Consider the following 19,296-nt stretch of genomic DNA (forward strand, 5'->3'; position numbering starts at 1 on the left):
CCATTGTGTATTACTTGATTTTTGTTCAAAATTTTTCCTTCAGTTTGTCCATAATTATTAGAGTTAGGTATGATTTTAATATTTTTTTTAAGTTAAAATCTTAAACTGCTTAAGAACAAAGGATTGGAAAGTGCTAGCAAACTCATGTACCGTATAAACTGAAGGAGAAAAGTATCCTTATTTTCCATCAAATAGTATGTTATGACTACTTGAAGGTGATCAAATGCAGGTCACAGACATTTTTAAAGTTTTGACTTTTGATGCAAGAGGTCCCAGGTAGTAATTGCACTTAAAGAGAAGATCGAGTTCTGGGAAGAGGGGAAAAATAATTTGTGATCGTTATCATTGTTAAAACACATTTGTGGCTTACACCCAGTAAAAAAAATTTAAAAAAAAACCTTCAAACTGGTACAGTATTCGATACGTAGTAGCACTGTAGCAGGATTAAAAAAGATACTGGTTCATGATTGAACCTCTTTAAGATTGGATTTTATCTATAATCTTGTCAAAACAAATCATGTATGTAATTTGTGAGAAATGCTGCAACGAGAAGCATTACATTTATAAAAGTTATCATTGTTATTATGCAAGGGTGGAAGAACATCAGATAAAACATGTTCCCTGAAAAGCATGGCTCTTCAAATGCCTTCATATTCTAAATATGGCATGTAACATCGTTAAAATCGGGACACATTTTTACGTCGCATGTTTGTGTAGTCCCATATACATGTCCATCATTCTGTGTACAGTGCTTGTAACTTTAACAAGACTTTGCCAAATTTCTTATCACTTTGAGGATTCCAGAACCTTGCAATACACAAGAATACTTATATGATAGATGATCAACCTTTTCTGATCGATTCCACACCATTTCTTTCACAATGCAATTGCATGACCAGAACTCAACTTTATCTTTAATAATACATGTGCATGTGAATAATTAATCTGGATTTATATAGTGCTAAATACGGAAGTATTCTAACCGCTATGGTCACCATGAGGGCATATGGCAATTTCTATCAAAGGTTTCTGTCGTACCAGGTCCCCATTTCTCTCCTGGGTACGAAGCGATAAATGTAGATTGATGTCTTGCCAAAGGACATTGACATGTAAGGGATCAAACCATGACCTTTGCATTTCCAGTCAAGTGCTTAATCCACTCGACTACGACACCTTATCATTCGTGGGATACTTCAGGTAATTGTGACATTCATGTATTGATTGCTAAACTTGATGAACAAAAGCTAATGTGTTGGGAACGTACCTAGTCCAATGTGTGTGTAATTGGGTTTTTAAAGATGTTTATTACTCAGATATGATTATTTACATCTGGGGACAGACCTTTCACAACACCATCAAATAGACACCACTCAATTTCGAACCTCAATGAGGGAAACAAAAATATGTGCAAATGCTTACAAAAGGGGGGGGGGGAAGGTTATTGCATTCTGAATAATCCGCTCTTTATTACATATTTAAAGGCTTCAACACCATACACTTACATTAACCATGGAGAAAATATAAAAAATGAGTTAACTGGACCTAATTTACATTGTTTCTTTGAGTACATGTCATTTAATTTTTGGTACATTTTCTACATATCCATTCAACATCTATGCACACATGTAAATTATAGAATCTGTAAAATAAAGATAACAATACACATATTCTACATGAATGTAATGCATTTAAAAATACATGTACATTCACTCCACTTTAGATTACCGTTATGTCTTGAATTAAGTCATAGTATGTAAATTAATATTAAACGAGATGGAGGTGACTGGGTTTCTATATGCCTCTACATATTACCTTCAGAATGTGACCTCACAAACCCAAAATCTTTTTATTTAATCTTTTCATGCTCATACATACATATACACGTACATAAACATGTACTTGAGCCCAGTATGGTTGACATTACTTTGATATATGCTAAGTTATCACATATTTTCTGGGAATTTTGACACTTTCATGACCCTTTGATCTTTCACCTATGACCTATTACATGAACATCCATAAACGAATCAGTTCATCCTTGCATCCATTACATGTTTCATAAATGTTTGGTCTGCATTGCTTCAATGTTTTTCAAATTATTGAGGTAACAAGATTTTCTGGTATTTTTAAACACTTTTATGACCTTGTGACCTTTGATCATTTACACCAAAAATCTACCGGTAATCAGTTTAACATTGCATGCTCATTCATGAATACTTCATCCAAGTTTGAAAGTAGAAATGCTATTCAAGCTCTGTGACCTCTGACCTTAAGCCTTATCCACCCAAATATCAAGTTTATCCTTCCATGATCATACATATGTCATATGTGAATTGCTTTCACACTTATCAAGTCATCGCAGTAATGAGCTGTTTTCTTGCATTTTTAAACACTTTTATGACCATGTAATCTTTGACCTATGACCTCTGCCACCTGAAATCTAATCAGTCCATCCTTACAAGCTAATACATACTTCATGCAAGTTTGGTTTGAATTGCTTAACACTTTTCAAGTTATCACAGAAACAAGATACTTTTTAGCATTTTTATGACCCTGCGACACTTGATCGCGTCCACCCAAAATCTATTCAGTTCATCTTTGCATGCTCACACATACTTGATCCAAGTTTGGTTAGAATCCATGTGATGGTTCTTGAGTTATCACGGTAACAAAAAGCAGGATGGACGGACAAACAACCTGAAAACATAATGTCTCCGGCACCACCGCCAGTGGCGGAGGCATAAAAATATGCCTGTGTGGTACTTCTAATTTAGCGAAGTACAAGCCAACCACAATTACATCATGTTGTAGTACAATTGTCACAATTGCTTCCTAACAATAATTCACATAAAATATTATTACCAGTTAATTAGTAAAAAACGACTTATAATCTTTGATGACTCTTAGAAGCATTAGAACAGTACAAGCTTACTGGAACTACCAGTATACAAAATATTTATTTAAAAAATCTCTAATACCATTGTTACAAATCATACCAGCTGCACATGCATGGTGTTGATGGAACAGCTGTACATTAACTTGCCCCTAGCACTTTGAGTTTTAAAATTTGTTATCATATATCTTCAACAGCTGAATTGTTGATTTCAAAATGAACTTTTCCCAAGTAAAATTTGGAGAACCCTAGGATATAATACCTTCTTCTATAATCTTTCAGGATTTATGAATACTGAAGCTTATTCATATATGCCGTTGTAAACCAGGGTACTGCACTTCACATACACATGGATAAGTGAGTACGGTAAGCGAAGAACCTGGTTCACTCGGCTCCTTTGTTCATTCCCCCTTGCAACTAATTTTGTAAACAAAAACAGGAGTGGTTTACAACGGCATATGTGAACAAACATTTATAGATCTCTTGATACAACAAAGAGATATTTTCACTTGTATGCCTGACAAAAGTGACAAAAACCCTGGTGAAATGTATGAAAATAAGGACTACATGTATACTGAAGATGGTATGTAAAATTAGGTTACATGTAGGTATGCACTACCTACTGAAAATAATGTTAGCAATAATAACTGCATCAGCACCCAATATCCATGCCATATTTTTGTTTTGCTCTGTTTTTCTTTCATGCATAGTGACATTTTGTTGACAGATTTTTTTTTCTTCATCCACAAATTGGATTTTAAATTAGGAAATTATGCCCTAAAATCTAATGAGCAGTTTGATGAGATGAAGGTGGAGAAACCGTGTTGGTATTTAATGAATCGGGTTGTTTATTTTCCAAAGACTTGCTGGTACTTGCATAATCTGAACTTCTATCAACATAGGGGACCTGGGAGCTGGTGTGAGAATTCTGTGTTACAGTGGCCTTGCTGTGTTGGACTTTGGCTTGTACCTCCTCACTGTCTGGCATGCCCATGGCATGAAGCCTGCAATGCTCTGTCAGATCTTCCTTGGAATTGAAACTGATGCCACAGATATGACAATGACAATGGGTAGTGAGATGGATCACCATCAGGTTTTCATCCATAAAACCCTGGCCACAGACCCCACAGTTGAAATGATGCTTGATGTGCGAACGAACGTGCTTCTCTGCATGCTTTTTACGACTGAACATCTTACCGCATTCACCGCAATCGTAGGGTTTGCGGCCTGTATGCTGTCTCATGTGCTGAAGGAGATCCTGGTGACGGATAAAGGCTTTATCACATTCTAGACAGACAAAGGGTCTCTCACCTGTGTGCTGACGTTCATGTTCAACCAGGTTGGACTTCTGCGCAAAGGCACGCTCACACTGTTGACATTTGAAAGGCAGTTCACCGGTATGCGTTCGCATGTGAGTGGTCAATATTGACTTTTGCCGAAAGGACTTTGCACAAGCCCCACATTTAAATGGAGCCTCCCCTGTGTGGCTGCGGATGTGAACAACCAAGTTAGATTTTTGAGCAAATGCCTTGTCACATTCTGGACACCTGTAGGGTTTTTCACCTGTATGGACACGAATATGCTCCACTAGGTTGGACTTTTGTGTAAATGCCTTTGGGCAGAGATGACATTTATAAGGCATCTCTCGGGTGTGGGTGCGGACATGGGTCACAAGAATAGATTTCTGACGAAATGCCTTATCGCAAAAATCGCATTTGAATGGAAGTTCACCTGTATGCATCCGCATATGAACGATCAGATTTGACTTTTGACGAAAGGCTCGTTTACATACATCACACTTAAAAGGCCTGTCAGCAGTATGCATGCGGATGTGCTTTGCAAGCTGGCTACGGTGGACAACATGCCCGCACTGAATACACGTAAATCCAGAAGGTTCCACAGACATGAAGGCATGAATAGCTGCAAGCTCTTCTTCAGCTTTCTGGTCTTTGGCACGCTTGTTCTCTGTGGAATCACAATTTTTGACATCATCCTCTGACTTGGATATTGTATGAGGTTTGGAGTTCTTAGTCCATGAGAGAGGAACAAAGTTGCTCACCACTTCTTCTTCAGCCAAATCCAAAGGCAGAGTCTCTTCTTTACTTTTGACTTTGGGTTTACTCGAAGGAATTGGAGATTTCTCATCTGGCCATTCCTGGTCATGGGCATCAACCTGGAACAGAAATTGCAAATATTTATAATTGTTATTAGGCAAGGTATCAAGCTAGGAATTTAGTATCTACATCCAAGTTATTTTTGGCCGTCGTTGCAATTTACTAAAATATTTTACACTTGTGTTAACAATATACTATACAAACTACACATGCGTTGAATTGATAACCTCCTTCAACTTCAATTTTATGAGGCTACAAAGCCGCTACATGTACATATATATGGTTTAGAGGTTTAGGGTTATAGGTCTAAGTATAGTATTCAAGTTCAACATCGAGGTGGACAGTGGAGCATGTGTCATACTCATAGAACCCAATTTCATATCTGATTTCAGTGTATACACTAATTTCAAATATACAAATATACTTCTACAAATTATATCTTGGAGCCACTGTCAATGCAGATACATCAAATAACATTTTTAACGTACATGTTTCTCAGAAATCTGTAAGATATGTATCACAAATGTTAATAAATGCCCCTCATTTTATAAATAAAAAATAAAGAAATCTGTTAATTTTACAAAATCTACATATTGTTGTATTGTGCTATGTCAGGTAATGGCTGTTTGCATGATCAGTATTGTGCTGACCTCCTGAAAAAAAACTTTTTAATGTGCACATTTTAATAAAGTAAATAACATACCTTTGCAACGTGCTGGTGTGAGTCACTTTCTTCCTTAAAGGTAGTTTCATTTTTGGGTTGAAATTGATGTTCTCCCCATGGGACCACATAGGGCATGCCAGATGCATGTGTATGCTGTGCTGCAGGTGCTATGGTCTGGGGAATGTGTTCCACATGTGCCAAAGATCCAACATTAGTTTGAGCATGCCTTCCTGTATATTCCCCTGTTGATATCCTGTATGAAGGGTGGTCACTATGATTGAATGCCTGGTGAGGGGGATCCATGTTGGCTATGTGATGAAGAAACTTTGCGACGTCAGTATCATCAAATAATCACGGTCTACAGCATTGGAACTCTGTGTAAAAAAAGAAAGACATGTCACAAATTATATGTAGGTCTAGTGACTGGTTTACCATCTCAGTAAAAAAAAATTCTGACCCACACACTCACTCAAATCACTTTCAGCACACAAAGTGGGGCTTACGATGGCCGCATTTGGTTTAAATGATCGGCTGCCCGACAGCCGGACAGTGGCGCCCACAAAAAATTTGCCCCGGAAAGATCTCCAACTTAACTTGAAATTGGTCAGTGTCGCACAACTTTCTGCACTTCTGGGTTCTGTTAGCACATGCGCTAACATGCATAGCCATATGTAGAAGCCTATTGTGACACAACTACATGTGCTGGTGTGATGAATTTAGTATGTGTGTGAAGAGGAGCTCTTCCGTGTTCGCTCATTGCAGTGAATTTTTCAAATGACGCACTTGCCGATGTGCAAGAGGTATTTATACATTATCCTTGCTATGCGGTAGCACTCGTCCAGTAATTGGTCAACACACCGACATTCAGTGCTTTGTCGCGCAATTGTGTGAAAATAGTGGGGAAATATGCTTCGCTCCTTGTCAACAGAGAAACGCAAAAATCGTGTGACCGAATTCTGGACGGTGCGACCGAATACTGGGCAGAAACTGCTCTTTCTTCTTTTGGAAATATTTTGCTTAGCATCATTCTATGATTTAAGTGACTTTAAAATCCTGTTAGAGGATTAATTTTCTTTTCTTTTGATGTGTAGATTGCCAAATAAAGGAGGTACAAATTCAAAATGTGAGCGATTTCCCCTTAAGTTACCGAATTCCGGGCGTGCTACCCTAGTATCTTTAATCTGAATGAATTTTAGTGTTCCTTTTTACCGTGCAGTAGTGAAGTCATTACATATAATGATCTATTCAAAGTTTCCAACCTAGGTTTGGTCCCATTTGCATGATGAGTGGCATATTTTACAAGCTTGTTTCATTGACCGATGACTTTGACCTTGTGTTGCATGTCGCTGCGAGCTACGCTGATGCGACATGACACACTCCAGCAAAGCATAGACTGCACTACGTGTTAATAGGCAGCATTTGAATACATGAATAGTCAATACACTCATAACACACAAATGCACACAATTATGCCGATACGGCTGTTTTGCAAGTTTGACAGTAGACCTAGATGGAGACTCACATTCACAATTTGAATGTTAAATTGTTCTTTCTAACATCTGTAAGTTAAAAAAATATTATTTTACTGCTCTTTAGGTGTCATTAATTGTCACTAAAGTACACATTTTGATTGAAATCAGTTGAGTTTGGTACAGTGGTGTTTGAAATGTTGAGAATCAATAGCACAGCTTTTTACGTACGTAATGCACCTAGATCTATATCTGTATGCGTGACATGACAGAGCCTTTTTAAAAACACTAATTTCTATATGTGGGTCAATGATATATTTGCCGACCTATTGCCAGCAATTCCCCTATACAATAATACATTTTCAAACGTAAATAAACGCATATAAATTGTCTAGTGGTATATAAAAAAATGTGCTCAAATGTCGATTTATATTAATTTACAAAGAACCTTAGTCCCTTACCTTATAATTCTTTGTTTTGCCAGTGATTATTGAACGAAACGTTTGAACCTAGCCGCTTATCGTATGGTCACTCGTATTTTGTCGGGAGTAGTATGGTACCCTTGAAGTTTCAATGTGGACAAATAGGCATGTGAATTTTTCCGGCCTAAATCTTCCTCTTTGGAGGCATCAAAGTTGCTCGGTGGCATCTGTGCCCGGGTTGCGGGAAGTGACCGAGCTCCATTCTCGGCTTATGAATATAATATAAACTAAATTAATCAAACCGAAATTCAAGAGACCTATTTATTATACAGTGTATTTATATTTGAGCAAACTACGTGCCTCTATAAAATCAAATGTAGAAGACTTGTATTTTGTTTCCGTCTGAGCATTGCACTTGAGATAAGGTCTTCTCTCTTTGCTTAGGGAACTGGGGAGTATTTTTCATATATGCGCTCATCGGTTAGTTTAAAATTCAACTTCAATTCTGATAGTCTATTGAAATAACACCCTGAAATAATGGGATTACAAATATATATATATATATATATATATATATATATATATATATATATATATATATATATATATATATATATATATAATAGGAGGATGTTAAATAGAAACAAAATCTAAAAACAAAGAACAAACAAATGCAAATGATATCGACACCCAAAAATGTACGCATATGTTATTTTAACAAACAACAGCGGTTGCGTTGCTTATAAAGCAATTTTATTTCGTCATTCAATAATTAATTCATAATCTTTCGAATAGAATAACAATGAAAGCAAAACAGAATGTAAGTTAATGATATCAAATAAACACAGTGCTCAGCTAAATGTAAGCAAATTATGGCAAAACAAAAGTTACAGATTATATATTACAGTGAGAACCAAACAGAACGATTATATTGATTATTATACAACTCGGACGGAATCTTAAACCGACAAGAGTTGGGAGATGGTGTACTGGCAACTGGTTTTGCGAGAGAGAGAGAGAGAGAGAGAGAGAGAGGTGCAGATAATGATATTCTTGCTGGTATGTGACATTTAAATCACTCAAAATTTTGTTGGTTTCGATCATGGGCTTTTTTCTCTCTGAATTTGTTGGCAATCTGTAGCCCAAAATCTTAATACATGTATCTTAAGATAATAAGATTTTTTTTCAGTAGAGTTGAGAATGCCATTGGATTATTTTTCATCAAAACACAAAATTTCCACTTTTTAGAGTATCAAAATTGAATAATACAATTTTGTTTCTTCATCTTATTCATTATGTCCGCTATACACCCCTTCTCTCTGTTCTCTCCCGCTTATACTGCAATTCCTTAACTGTTTCTTTGGGCGACTTTATTCCTATACGCCCTTTTACTTCTGGAATTGTAATCTTCTTAATATTTTCCTGTGACTTTAACATAAATGTCGAATAAATATTAATATACCAACTAACATTCATATCTGACCAAGATAGTGCAACATGAAAACATAATCATCAAAGTTGATAAGCAGCTGCTGTCAGTGTTTGCTTGGTTTATATGTTTTACAAGGTTAAAACTTGCACATGAGCGACAGTTTATTTATTTTTAGTTTGATTACGTGTATCTAGTACAAAATTATAGTAAAACAATGACATATGATAATAAGATTTATTTTAGTTTTCAACAGAACAATCAATGTAAACATTATCATGACCCCAAAAATCAAAGAAATCAAGATACATATCTACTGAAAGAAAGCTGAACCATGGTTTTGAAACATTCACAATAACCATACAATAATGTAAATAAAAATATAATATACATTTATATGTGGTTTGTTTTAGCCTATAGTGCAAAATTGAATGAACCCCAAACTTCCGATATCGAACAGACAAGCACAAAATAAGACTTGAGGGATACCACAAATGTTTTAGGCCATAGACCTATCCGTAGAAATTAAAAAACAATTAGATAGTTTTCCTTTTGAAAACGTGATGCCCCAAATCGTAAATGCATATCAATTTTATTGTTCATGTTATTTAACTAATTTAATCTCTTCACCTATATAGTCATAGATCTGTCATAATTTATATTATACTTAGTAAACTGCACAGCTGATTTTGTTCAAATCTTTTACAGTATTTCACAAGATTATCACAATATGTCACTCACTGAAGATTCCACGTCTACAGTTAACAACGGCGGATCAAGGGAGTACCCCAGAACCAGAAGGAAGGGGGAGGGGTGAAGAAAAGAAGAAGCATCTGGGCCGATGACCTTTTATTCTCTGCATCGTCAGATAACTTTGTAACTAAAACAGTAAACTAAATGACTTATGAATTAAACAACAAAAAACATTTCTGGACTTGACCCCCCACCCCTCCCCACTCCTACACAAACCTGGTATGGTATGGGTCCGCCACTAATCAACGTTCTTTATAATTAACCTAACTTAAAATGTTTGTTTCTTACCGTCTTTTCATGACACGATTATGACAATATTATTTATTTTTAACAGGTCAAATTTACATCTTCCTCGGAAATGTTATTAATAAATCTCTGTGACTCTTTCTCTTGAAAATTAAAATACAAACGTTATCTATCAATAATTCGATATTGTCATTGTTATATTATATATTCAAACTTCATGGGTATAGAGTATATGAAATGTAATTTATTATCGATGGATTTGCTATTTCTTTCCTTCTCTCTTTTTCTGCTCTTCCTTCTCGTTATAACTCGAGAAGGCGTATGCCAACGCTCCTCCGACAGCAAGAAGTCCAACTCCTAATGCAATGGAGCCAACTACTATACGGCCAGTGTCACTATCACCATCACCATTCCCACCGCCGCCGCCACTACTCCCGCCTCTGTCAAAATGAAAATATGAAATTGGAGTAATTGTTGATAAAAGTAAATGGTAAATAAAAGGTAGAACAATGCGTCTCTGCTCTCAAGTGACTTAAGTATCTAAAACGCGATTAATTTGTCATCGTGCTGTAAGGATTACATATAAAAATTGGAAGAGCTCAGACAATGTTAGAAAAAATAAGATATGCCATCAACAGAATAAAGGACCACTAGAAGTAAAAGAAATATGTAAATTTAGCCTTTGCCCTTCATAAGTTATTGTTCATGTATCAACCGGACAAAGTGTTTTCATACAAGATGGATTTTCCAGATGAGATGAAGGTAAAACGTTAACTGATTATTGGAATTAGTTGTCAAAAAATATCATCTCATAGCTTAGCAAAAAACTATTGACCTAATATAATATATAGTCTTTCCTTAAACCATGTTCATGTTTAAACAGACTGCACTTGCGGGAACCCAGCAAGGAGTTAAATGTAGGTGGTAAAAAGATATATAATACTAGTTATGAAATGGAAAATTATCTAGCTCAAATGTAATTGCCATACATCAACTGAAATGCCAAATCAATAAATTGATTAGTTTATTGGTGTTAATCGTAGACTTTTTATGAAAGTATTAATTAATAACTTTCCGGTTGTTATTACTGCTCAAACCGCTTTACGGTATATTATACTCCCATTATAAACATGCACCTCAGTAATCCAATATGAAGCGCTTAAGTATTAATCATGTATATTATGTATATAACTGGGTAGCATGAAGTGGAAAATGCCAATAAGTGTCCTGCCAAAGGACATATAGAGACAGACAAGGATTCTAACATAAAACGTTTTAACTGAAAGCAAGGGTGTCGATTTGTATCCTCGGTTGGGGGGGGGGGGATGATAGGTGCCAAAATATTTTCGGCAATGGATCAAAGCAACCAAGAGGTAGAGGCGTGTGGCAGGTTGCACCCCCTCCCTTACAAGTTATTAACTTTTTCAAGTCACCCTCAATAAAGATAACATTTTAGAGAATATGGGACCCATGTGAGTCCCACATGGGCTTGCTACCTGGGTTATTATCCTCTCAAGCATATAGGCAGGATTTTAATTTAGGGGGGGCGGTAGTGAGCACCTCCTAGGGGGTGGGTGCAGGGAGGGAAAGTTTCCCCCTTCCCGCGCAAAGCGCAGGAGCACCGACGTTTCATTAAATTATTAAAGAAAGAAGACGATTGGTTGTACCATTCTCGACTCTTAATCCTTGCTGAATTCAGTCCCCCCCCCCCCTTCGACGTTTCATTAGATTATTAGAGAAAGAAGACGATTCGTTGACTCTTAATCCTTTTTCTTCCTACGTCATCTTCCTATCCTCTTTCTCTCTCTTTTTTTTTTTTTTGGGGGGGGGGGCGACCGCCCCCACCACCCCCTGGCTACGCGCCTGTATCCTTTTTTGTCTCTTATTATCTCTCTCTCCCACTCTCTTCTGCTTTTTTTGCACTTCGTTGCTTTTTAACGCTGCGGCTTTGCATTTGGCGCACTGCATTTCAATGATGCTGTTGATTGAATAAATTGAATTAATTCATCAATTCCTGATGAAGCCGTATGAGCGAGAATTAAATGTATACTTGTCTCATATACGGTCGTCTCATTTACTTCGTTTTCTATTTATATATGTATGTATTATGAAAATGAGATAGCAAAATGTGTATATTGATGGTCATCTTGCGAGTAATAACCATTAACTACTCTCATCGGGCTCTCATCATTAATTTTTCTCTTTTTCTTTTTTTGATGGTGAATTATTGAGGGGAAGATTGTACAGGCCATCCCCCCCACCTGAAATATTGGGGGGGGGATATATCCCCCCATCCCCCCCCCCCGGGATCGACACCCATGACTGAAAGTCAAAATGAACGAAACATAATACGTATGTACAACTGGCTGGGATATTGTGCCAAAGGACATGCATGAGAGTCTTGCGGGGATTCGAATCCTCACATTTCCATTGACAGGCAAGTGAATACTGTAACAGTTCCACGCTTCAAAATTTAGATTGTCACTGTTTAAGAACACCATTTTTTAAATAGTTTATATATATCTCTTCTGCTTACCTATAATTTGAGTTATCTCCACTGTATGAACGAACACTGGATTGGCCGGAGAATCCCCTATTGGTCTGAGAGGTGACACGACAGTCACCAGATCCCCAATCGCATCCTTCACAGAGCTCCTTGCGGTGAGGTGGACCGTGCCCTCCTCGGGTGGCATCATCATGGTTAGAGAGGGTCTCCCCTCTCATCTGTCGCTCTAATCTGAAGATTATATACGATTTACAGGATTTATATTGGACCATGCAGAAGCCCATCAGAAGCAAAGGGTATAAATATGCGATAATTTGCACGTATATACAGAACGAATTTTTTTTAAGGTCCTCAGAAGGTCTCCAATGTGCTTTGAATTCACCTACTGATTATAAATTTTAGTCGAAAACCTGAAATTTTTATTAATTTCAGTTGACATGTGCAAATTTACAGTACGAAGTGTATTATTATTATTGTTCAAAAATCAGATCATCTAGAATGCTTAATCAATTAAACAGGTGTCAAAGGAAAATATAATTATTTAAGAAGCAAGCGCGTAGCCAGGATTATGTTTTTTGTTTGTTTGTTTGTTTGTTTGTTGTTGTTGTTGTTGTTGTTGTTGTTTTTTTTTGGGGGGGGGCGGTAGTGAGCATGCAAAGCGCGCTCCCTAGCGGTATGGGTGCAGGGAGGGGGAAGTTCCCCCCCTCCCGCGCAAAGCGCGAAAGCTTTGACGTTTCATTAATTTTTTAGAGAAAGGAGACGATTCGTTGTACCGTTCTTGACTCTTAATCTGTGTCTAAATTCAGTTTCTTTTGACGTTTCATTAAATTGTTAGAGACAGAAGACGATTCGTTGTACCGTTCTCGACTCTTAATCCTTGTTTGAATAAAGTTCCCCTTCCTCCGCGCGTAGCGCGGAAGCTCTGACGTTTCATTAAATTATTAAAGAAAGAAGACGGTTCGTTGTACCATTCTCGACTCTTAATCCTTATCTAAATTCAGTTCCCCCTCCCCCCTCACGCGCGAAGCGCGGAAGCTTTGGCGTTTCATTAAATTATTAGAGAAAGCAGACAGTTCGTTGTACCGTCCTCTACTTTTAATCCTTATAATAATAATAATAATAATAATGTAACTTATATCGCGCCAAATCCACTCTGTGGAGTGCTCAAGGCGCGTGTAAACAGGAAAAAAGATCAAGACTTGAAAAGAAATGTTTTGAGATGAGTTTTGAAAGAATCAGAGGATAAACATTTTTTGATGTCTTCAGGAAGGCCATTCCATAATTTAGGACTAGAGTATGCAAAAGATCTTTCCCCCCACGTTTTGGTAATTTTGGGGGTTACAAGAAAATTGGAAGTGGATGAGCGTAGAGGTCTTGCAGGAGTGTAGTTTTGGATTAGAGAGATAAGGTATTGAGGAGCAGAGCCGTGAACGCAATGAAAGGTGAGCAACAAAATTTTGAAAACAATGCGATCTTTTACTGGGAGCCAATGTAGCGACTGCAAAACTGGGGAAATGTGGGTACGCTTGGTGGTCAGAGAAACAATACGAGCTGCAACGTTTTGAAGCTTCTGAAGCTTGGACACTAGATTCTGGGGTAGATTGATTAGGAGGGCATTGGCAAAATCAAGACGGGAGGAAATCAGAGCATGAACTAATTTTTCGGTGGCAGACTTGGACGAATATTTACGAATAAAACCGATATTACGCAAGTGGTACCTTACAGATCTACAAATATTAAGAACTTGGTTAGACATTGTCATATGTGAGTCAAACATAACACCGAGATTGCGACACGTTTGTGACAAGTGAATTATGTGGCCAGAAATTGAAATGCAATTGATATTAACTTTACTAAGCTGTAATTTGGAACCAAATATATATGAATATCTGAATTCAGCCCCCCCCCCCCCTCACGCGCGAAGCGCGGAAGCTTTGACGTTTCATTAATTATAAGAGGAAGAAGACGATTCGTCCTACGTCCTCTTCCTTTCTTCTTTCTCTTTTTTGTTTGTTTGGCCGGCGTTTTTTTTTGGGGGGGGGCGACCGCCCCCACCGCCCCCTGGCTACGCGAAGGATAAGAAGAAGAATCTTACCTGTCCAGCATGTTGTTGACCATTCTTTTATATTCATCCTCCTTGAAGGTCATCTCCACTAACTGATCGCAATTCTGGCATTTTTGTCGCCATACTTTGACTGTCAAGTTGTTCAAGTCGATTTTTGCTGATGCCTGGTGACTTGTCCACCTCCTTGAACACATACGGCATCGGGCAATCCCATACCCTCTCATCGTCCGAGAAGTAAACCTCGATGAAATGTGAGCACTGTGGATAGATCTACGTGACATCTCTTGACGCAAGATCGCTTGGTGTGTGTCTTCACTGGCAGCTCTTCCATTGTCTTGGACCAAAGTTGCAGATTGCGATGCACCCATGATGAAGCTTAAACGATAAGCAAAGAATGAATGAATGAACGAATGAACACATTTCAATCAATAAATACTTAGATGCATACATGCAGTTAAGATCAAATGATGTATAATTGGATAACAAACAAAAAATAGATAAATACAGAAATTATTGATCAATCAAATGGAAATAAAATATATAATAAAGGAATACATGAATGAACAAATGAATAAAAGAAAATAATAAACTGATAAACAAAACATGAAATTATTCCTCACGAAGACAATTGGAAAATGTATGGATGATTGGAATTGCAATGGATAATGGAGGGACTTTACCTGACCTAAAAGACTAACAACATACAACCTTCGGTAAATCATAATGGACCGTATTCTACTAATTCAGTAAAGCTCGAACCCGAGTCTGAGCTAGATCCCATTTAACGAAGAAAAACTAAGACATTGGACTAACTTTCTATGTTATATAAAACAGATTTTGAACAAAAGTTCATGCCCAGCGTCGGGTCTAAAATTTAGTAACATACGGTACTATGGGCTTATTTGGAGGTAATTAGTTAACGTGTAAACGTAAACGGTAACAACGTAACTTAAAGCGTGACGCCTTCGATAATTTTTTCACTATAACGTCAGTACTACTATGTGTTTAATAACTAAGATTAACTTGGAGTAAGTTAAATTTTAAGAAATTTGTTTGAATGTTATTCTTACGATGATGCTCGCTTTTGAACAATAAATCAAGGCGATAAAATCTGTGTGTATCAATAATCAATTAAAAAAACTCAGCAATTGCCATTGGGTTTGGCAGATGAAATCCTAGAGCACATCTTTAACCCGATTCATGAATCATTAATGAAAGACCGATAGCAGAATATTGGGAGGTGCAATTATGGGATCGTGTTAAATTAATTACTGATACCCAAAGATTTTGTTAAGACATATTCCGAGAGCTTTGTTTTAGACTAAGGGGCCTATCAAAAAAATGTCATAAAACGTACGCCAGATCCTTCAGCCTTGCATTGTGCAAAGGTTCAACGGCATCTCCTGTCCATCACAATGTTAAATCAAGCATTTACCGTCTTGGTGATGGTCAGTGCCACTGTACAACCAAACAACAAACATCGCAAATATAGAAACTGGCCTCATTGATGATATCTCCCAGAAACTATTACATAAGGGTGATTTTTACAAAAGAATATCTGTCTATGCTCTATGCTATACCTGTTCATTAACTCCAATTAACAATTTCTCTCTTAAGTTTGGTTACTAATGTTATAAATTCGATATGTGCAACATTATACTAGAAACTAAGCCATTATAGGCCCTATAAGGGGGAGCATTCTTGGGTGCTCTAAGATGATTGTGCTTGCAACAAAAATACATTGAAGTAATTAGCACATAATAATATATGAAGAGTTTAATTCCAAAAGGGGCTAAATCCATTTTTGTAAGTTCAGAGAAAAAAATGAATTGTTTACCAGATTTTGTACAGGCGTCTATGGAAAAGTGATAGTAGAAGGTGCATTTTTTCATAATTGCTCCCAGAATTTAGGTAAATAATTTTGTTGAAGGGCGGGTACTTAAGTGAACAATGTCATATCAAAAGTGGAATGAGCTCCTTTTGGAATTAAGCTCTTCAAAACAGTATATTATTGTTATTAAGTTTTGTCATTGGCATGGCAAGTACAAACAGAACATTTGGTAGTATTTATATTAAAGAGACCTGGTATAAAAAGAAATGCAATTTATACGGCCAAATGGAATATCCTACCCTGATAGCAAATTACTTATAGAGCCTAGACAAAAGCAGACAAATCAGAGAAGGAGACTGGTGTAAGTTTGAATAAAATTAGACCCCAAAGAATGTATGACTCTTTTGTATGTAGGGGTCTTTTATCTTTGGAGGACGTTTTATAATATGCTATACTGCCTATCCATAATATATTTTGAGTAGTGCCCCATACAATCCACTGACCAAATTACCGTCTCAAAGAGATAGTGATCTCATAATTATTTCAAAAATTCATAGATTTATGTATTATTGGTCCGATTTATTTCAAACTTTCGCCGGTCTGTTTCCCAAATGTTTCCACTTTCATAGACAAAATGTTATTACAAGGGTTGGATTGCCCTTCAAGCACTAAGTTTAAAGGGGAAGTCCACCCTGAAATTAAGTTAGTTTTAATAGGAGTAGAAAAATGAGAGAAACAAGTCAGTGAAAGTTTGAGCAAATTCCGATTAAAAATAAGGAAGTTAGGATTTTTGAAGTTGTGATCAATCAAATTGGCAACTCTATGACGTATCATGCGAGCTCAACTTCCATTTGCTCAGTACTAAAAAAATCTAAAATTTTCATTTTCCCTCAAGAAAAATTCCAACCATACATGCACCCTAAATATAATAATTGCAAATTATGTTTCTATATATACTCCCCCTGCAATAACGAAGAAAACATGATTTTATGGAATATTATGCACAAAGCAAATGAAGGAGAGCTCGTATAATAAGTCACAGAGTTGCCAATTTGTATTTGATTGATCACAACTTCAATAATTCATAACTTTCTTATTTTCATTCAGAATTTGCTCAAACTTTCACTCACCTGATTTTCTTCTTATTCTGCCTCTATCGAAACAAACTTATTTTGGGGGTGGACTTTCCCTTTAATTAAGATGTGGCCAAAGGGCAAAACATTGACGCTCAACTTCCTAGTAAGACGTGGTCTCAGCGTCGAACGAAATAGACTGATTTTTGTTCTGTCAAGTTTAACTCATCTGAATGATAACAATTTGTTTTCATCATCACTTCTCAACTTGACTCTAGGGAGCCTACCCTTGTTAGATAAATAAAATTAATGATAAATAGATTTAGTAATAAAAAACAAATATCATGGGGCAAAGTCGAATTACAATGAATTTACAATGATAGAGTGCAGATCTGAGTAAGGAATAGCAATGACTAGACTCTAAAGAAAAAATAATCGAAGTAAACTTACCATTAGATCAGAGCAGAATAATGATAGAACTATACGATCAAACAAACCTGCATTTTTAGGAATTTTGAAAATCCGATAGTTAAATCTATAACATGTGGAACACTGTTGCTAATACTGAATTACTCCGGGGAATCACTACGTACATGTAGCTAGCTCTAGCTATCTATTATGCACGCTCCTTCCTTAAACCTTAATTTTTTAATGATTAATATGCAATAAGTATTATTATTATCCTGCATCAGACACGAAGTGGATTATTCCATTTCAGCGGGGTGCAGTGAATTAAAAGAGGGGGAAAAAGATATTACATGGCACTTTTTTTTCTATAAAACATCATTTTATTTGTTGCCTATTATATGACTGAGAACAATTTACGCCATTATTATAAATGAATTTGAAAAGCCACACAGGTTGTATAATTTCACCCACATAGAACATTTTCGGTAATGGAATACATCGTTGGGATTCCCACAGCTTTCTCTCACCCCCCCCCCCAACCCCTCCCTCTCTCTCTCTCTCTCCTTCTCTTTCTTTCTCCCTCCCTCTCCCCTTCTTCTCTCTCTCTCTCTCTCTCTCTCACCCCTCTCTCTCTCTTTCTCTCTCCCTCCCTCTCCCCTTCTTCTCTCCCCCCCCTCTCTCTCTCTCTCTCTCTCTCGATCTGTCTGTACACTGTACTCTCAATCTGAATAAGGAAGGGTTTGGGGGTCGAACCCCCCCTTTTATGTGTGTGTTTTGGACGAAACCTCTCACCCCCCCTTACACAAAATTGTGGTAATGGGTGACCCAAAAAGCTGACCTTACCCCCCCCCCCCAACGAAACGAAATATCGATCGGCCAAATTTTCAAATTTTGAGACACAAAAAAATACAAAAATATGTCCTCTTTAAAAAAAAAATTAAATGCAATCAATTTTCAACAGTTCATTAAATTTTACCCCGGTCCCCAACATAAAAAATATCTCATGGCATGGGCACACAGAAGATTTTTTAATGTTGGGACCGGGGGGAAATTCAATTAATTATTGAAAATATATTGCATTTTTTATTTTATTTTTTTAATTTGTGGAACTGCCCCCCCCCCACCCTAGCCCCCGCTGCGTACAGTCATGGTTCAGTGGTAAAGCAATGGCCTCGCAACTGTGAGGCCCCATGATCAAAAACGTGTTGATGTGCTAAATTAGTGCCCTTTTGTGGGGCATTAATTCTCATTACTGCCCTTTTGTGGGGCATTAATTCTCATTACTGTCATTTATGGCTCAAGGGCGTAGGTCCCCTAGTTGATAAGCATAGTAGCATACACATGCTTTAGCAGTCACACAAAGCAAACACTGGTATATTATTATTCAATAAAATCTGAGAATGTATACTATTATCTACAGGCG

At 37.0% G+C, this 19,296-nt stretch overlaps 2 protein-coding genes across 2 annotated transcripts; both read right to left on the bottom strand.

Annotated features, from left to right (window-relative positions):
- Positions 1 to 2,408: 2,408 nt before the first annotated feature.
- On the bottom strand, positions 2,409 to 7,683 carry LOC115919112 (zinc finger protein OZF-like). The gene is made up of 3 exons (XM_031000222.1): positions 7,602 to 7,683; positions 5,711 to 6,045; positions 2,409 to 5,066 (listed from the first exon to the last, which is right to left on the bottom strand). Exons 2-3 carry the CDS (start codon positions 5,972 to 5,974, stop codon positions 3,678 to 3,680), a joined length of 1,653 nt encoding a protein of 550 aa, XP_030856082.1. The 5' UTR covers positions 5,975 to 6,045; positions 7,602 to 7,683; the 3' UTR covers positions 2,409 to 3,677.
- Positions 7,684 to 8,271: 588 nt separating this feature from the next.
- LOC100888777 lies at positions 8,272 to 18,092 on the bottom strand. Its single transcript, XM_030973417.1, has 4 exons — positions 17,916 to 18,092; positions 14,592 to 14,936; positions 12,527 to 12,727; positions 8,272 to 10,430 (listed from the first exon to the last, which is right to left on the bottom strand). Exons 2-4 carry the CDS (start codon positions 14,927 to 14,929, stop codon positions 10,253 to 10,255), a joined length of 717 nt encoding a protein of 238 aa, XP_030829277.1. The 5' UTR covers positions 14,930 to 14,936; positions 17,916 to 18,092; the 3' UTR covers positions 8,272 to 10,252.
- Positions 18,093 to 19,296: the final 1,204 nt, after the last annotated feature.

Source organism: Strongylocentrotus purpuratus, unplaced genomic scaffold (genome assembly GCF_000002235.5).
Source record: "Strongylocentrotus purpuratus isolate Spur 01 unplaced genomic scaffold, Spur_5.0 spur5_scaffold_6, whole genome shotgun sequence".
NCBI lineage: Eukaryota > Metazoa > Echinodermata > Echinoidea > Camarodonta > Strongylocentrotidae > Strongylocentrotus > Strongylocentrotus purpuratus.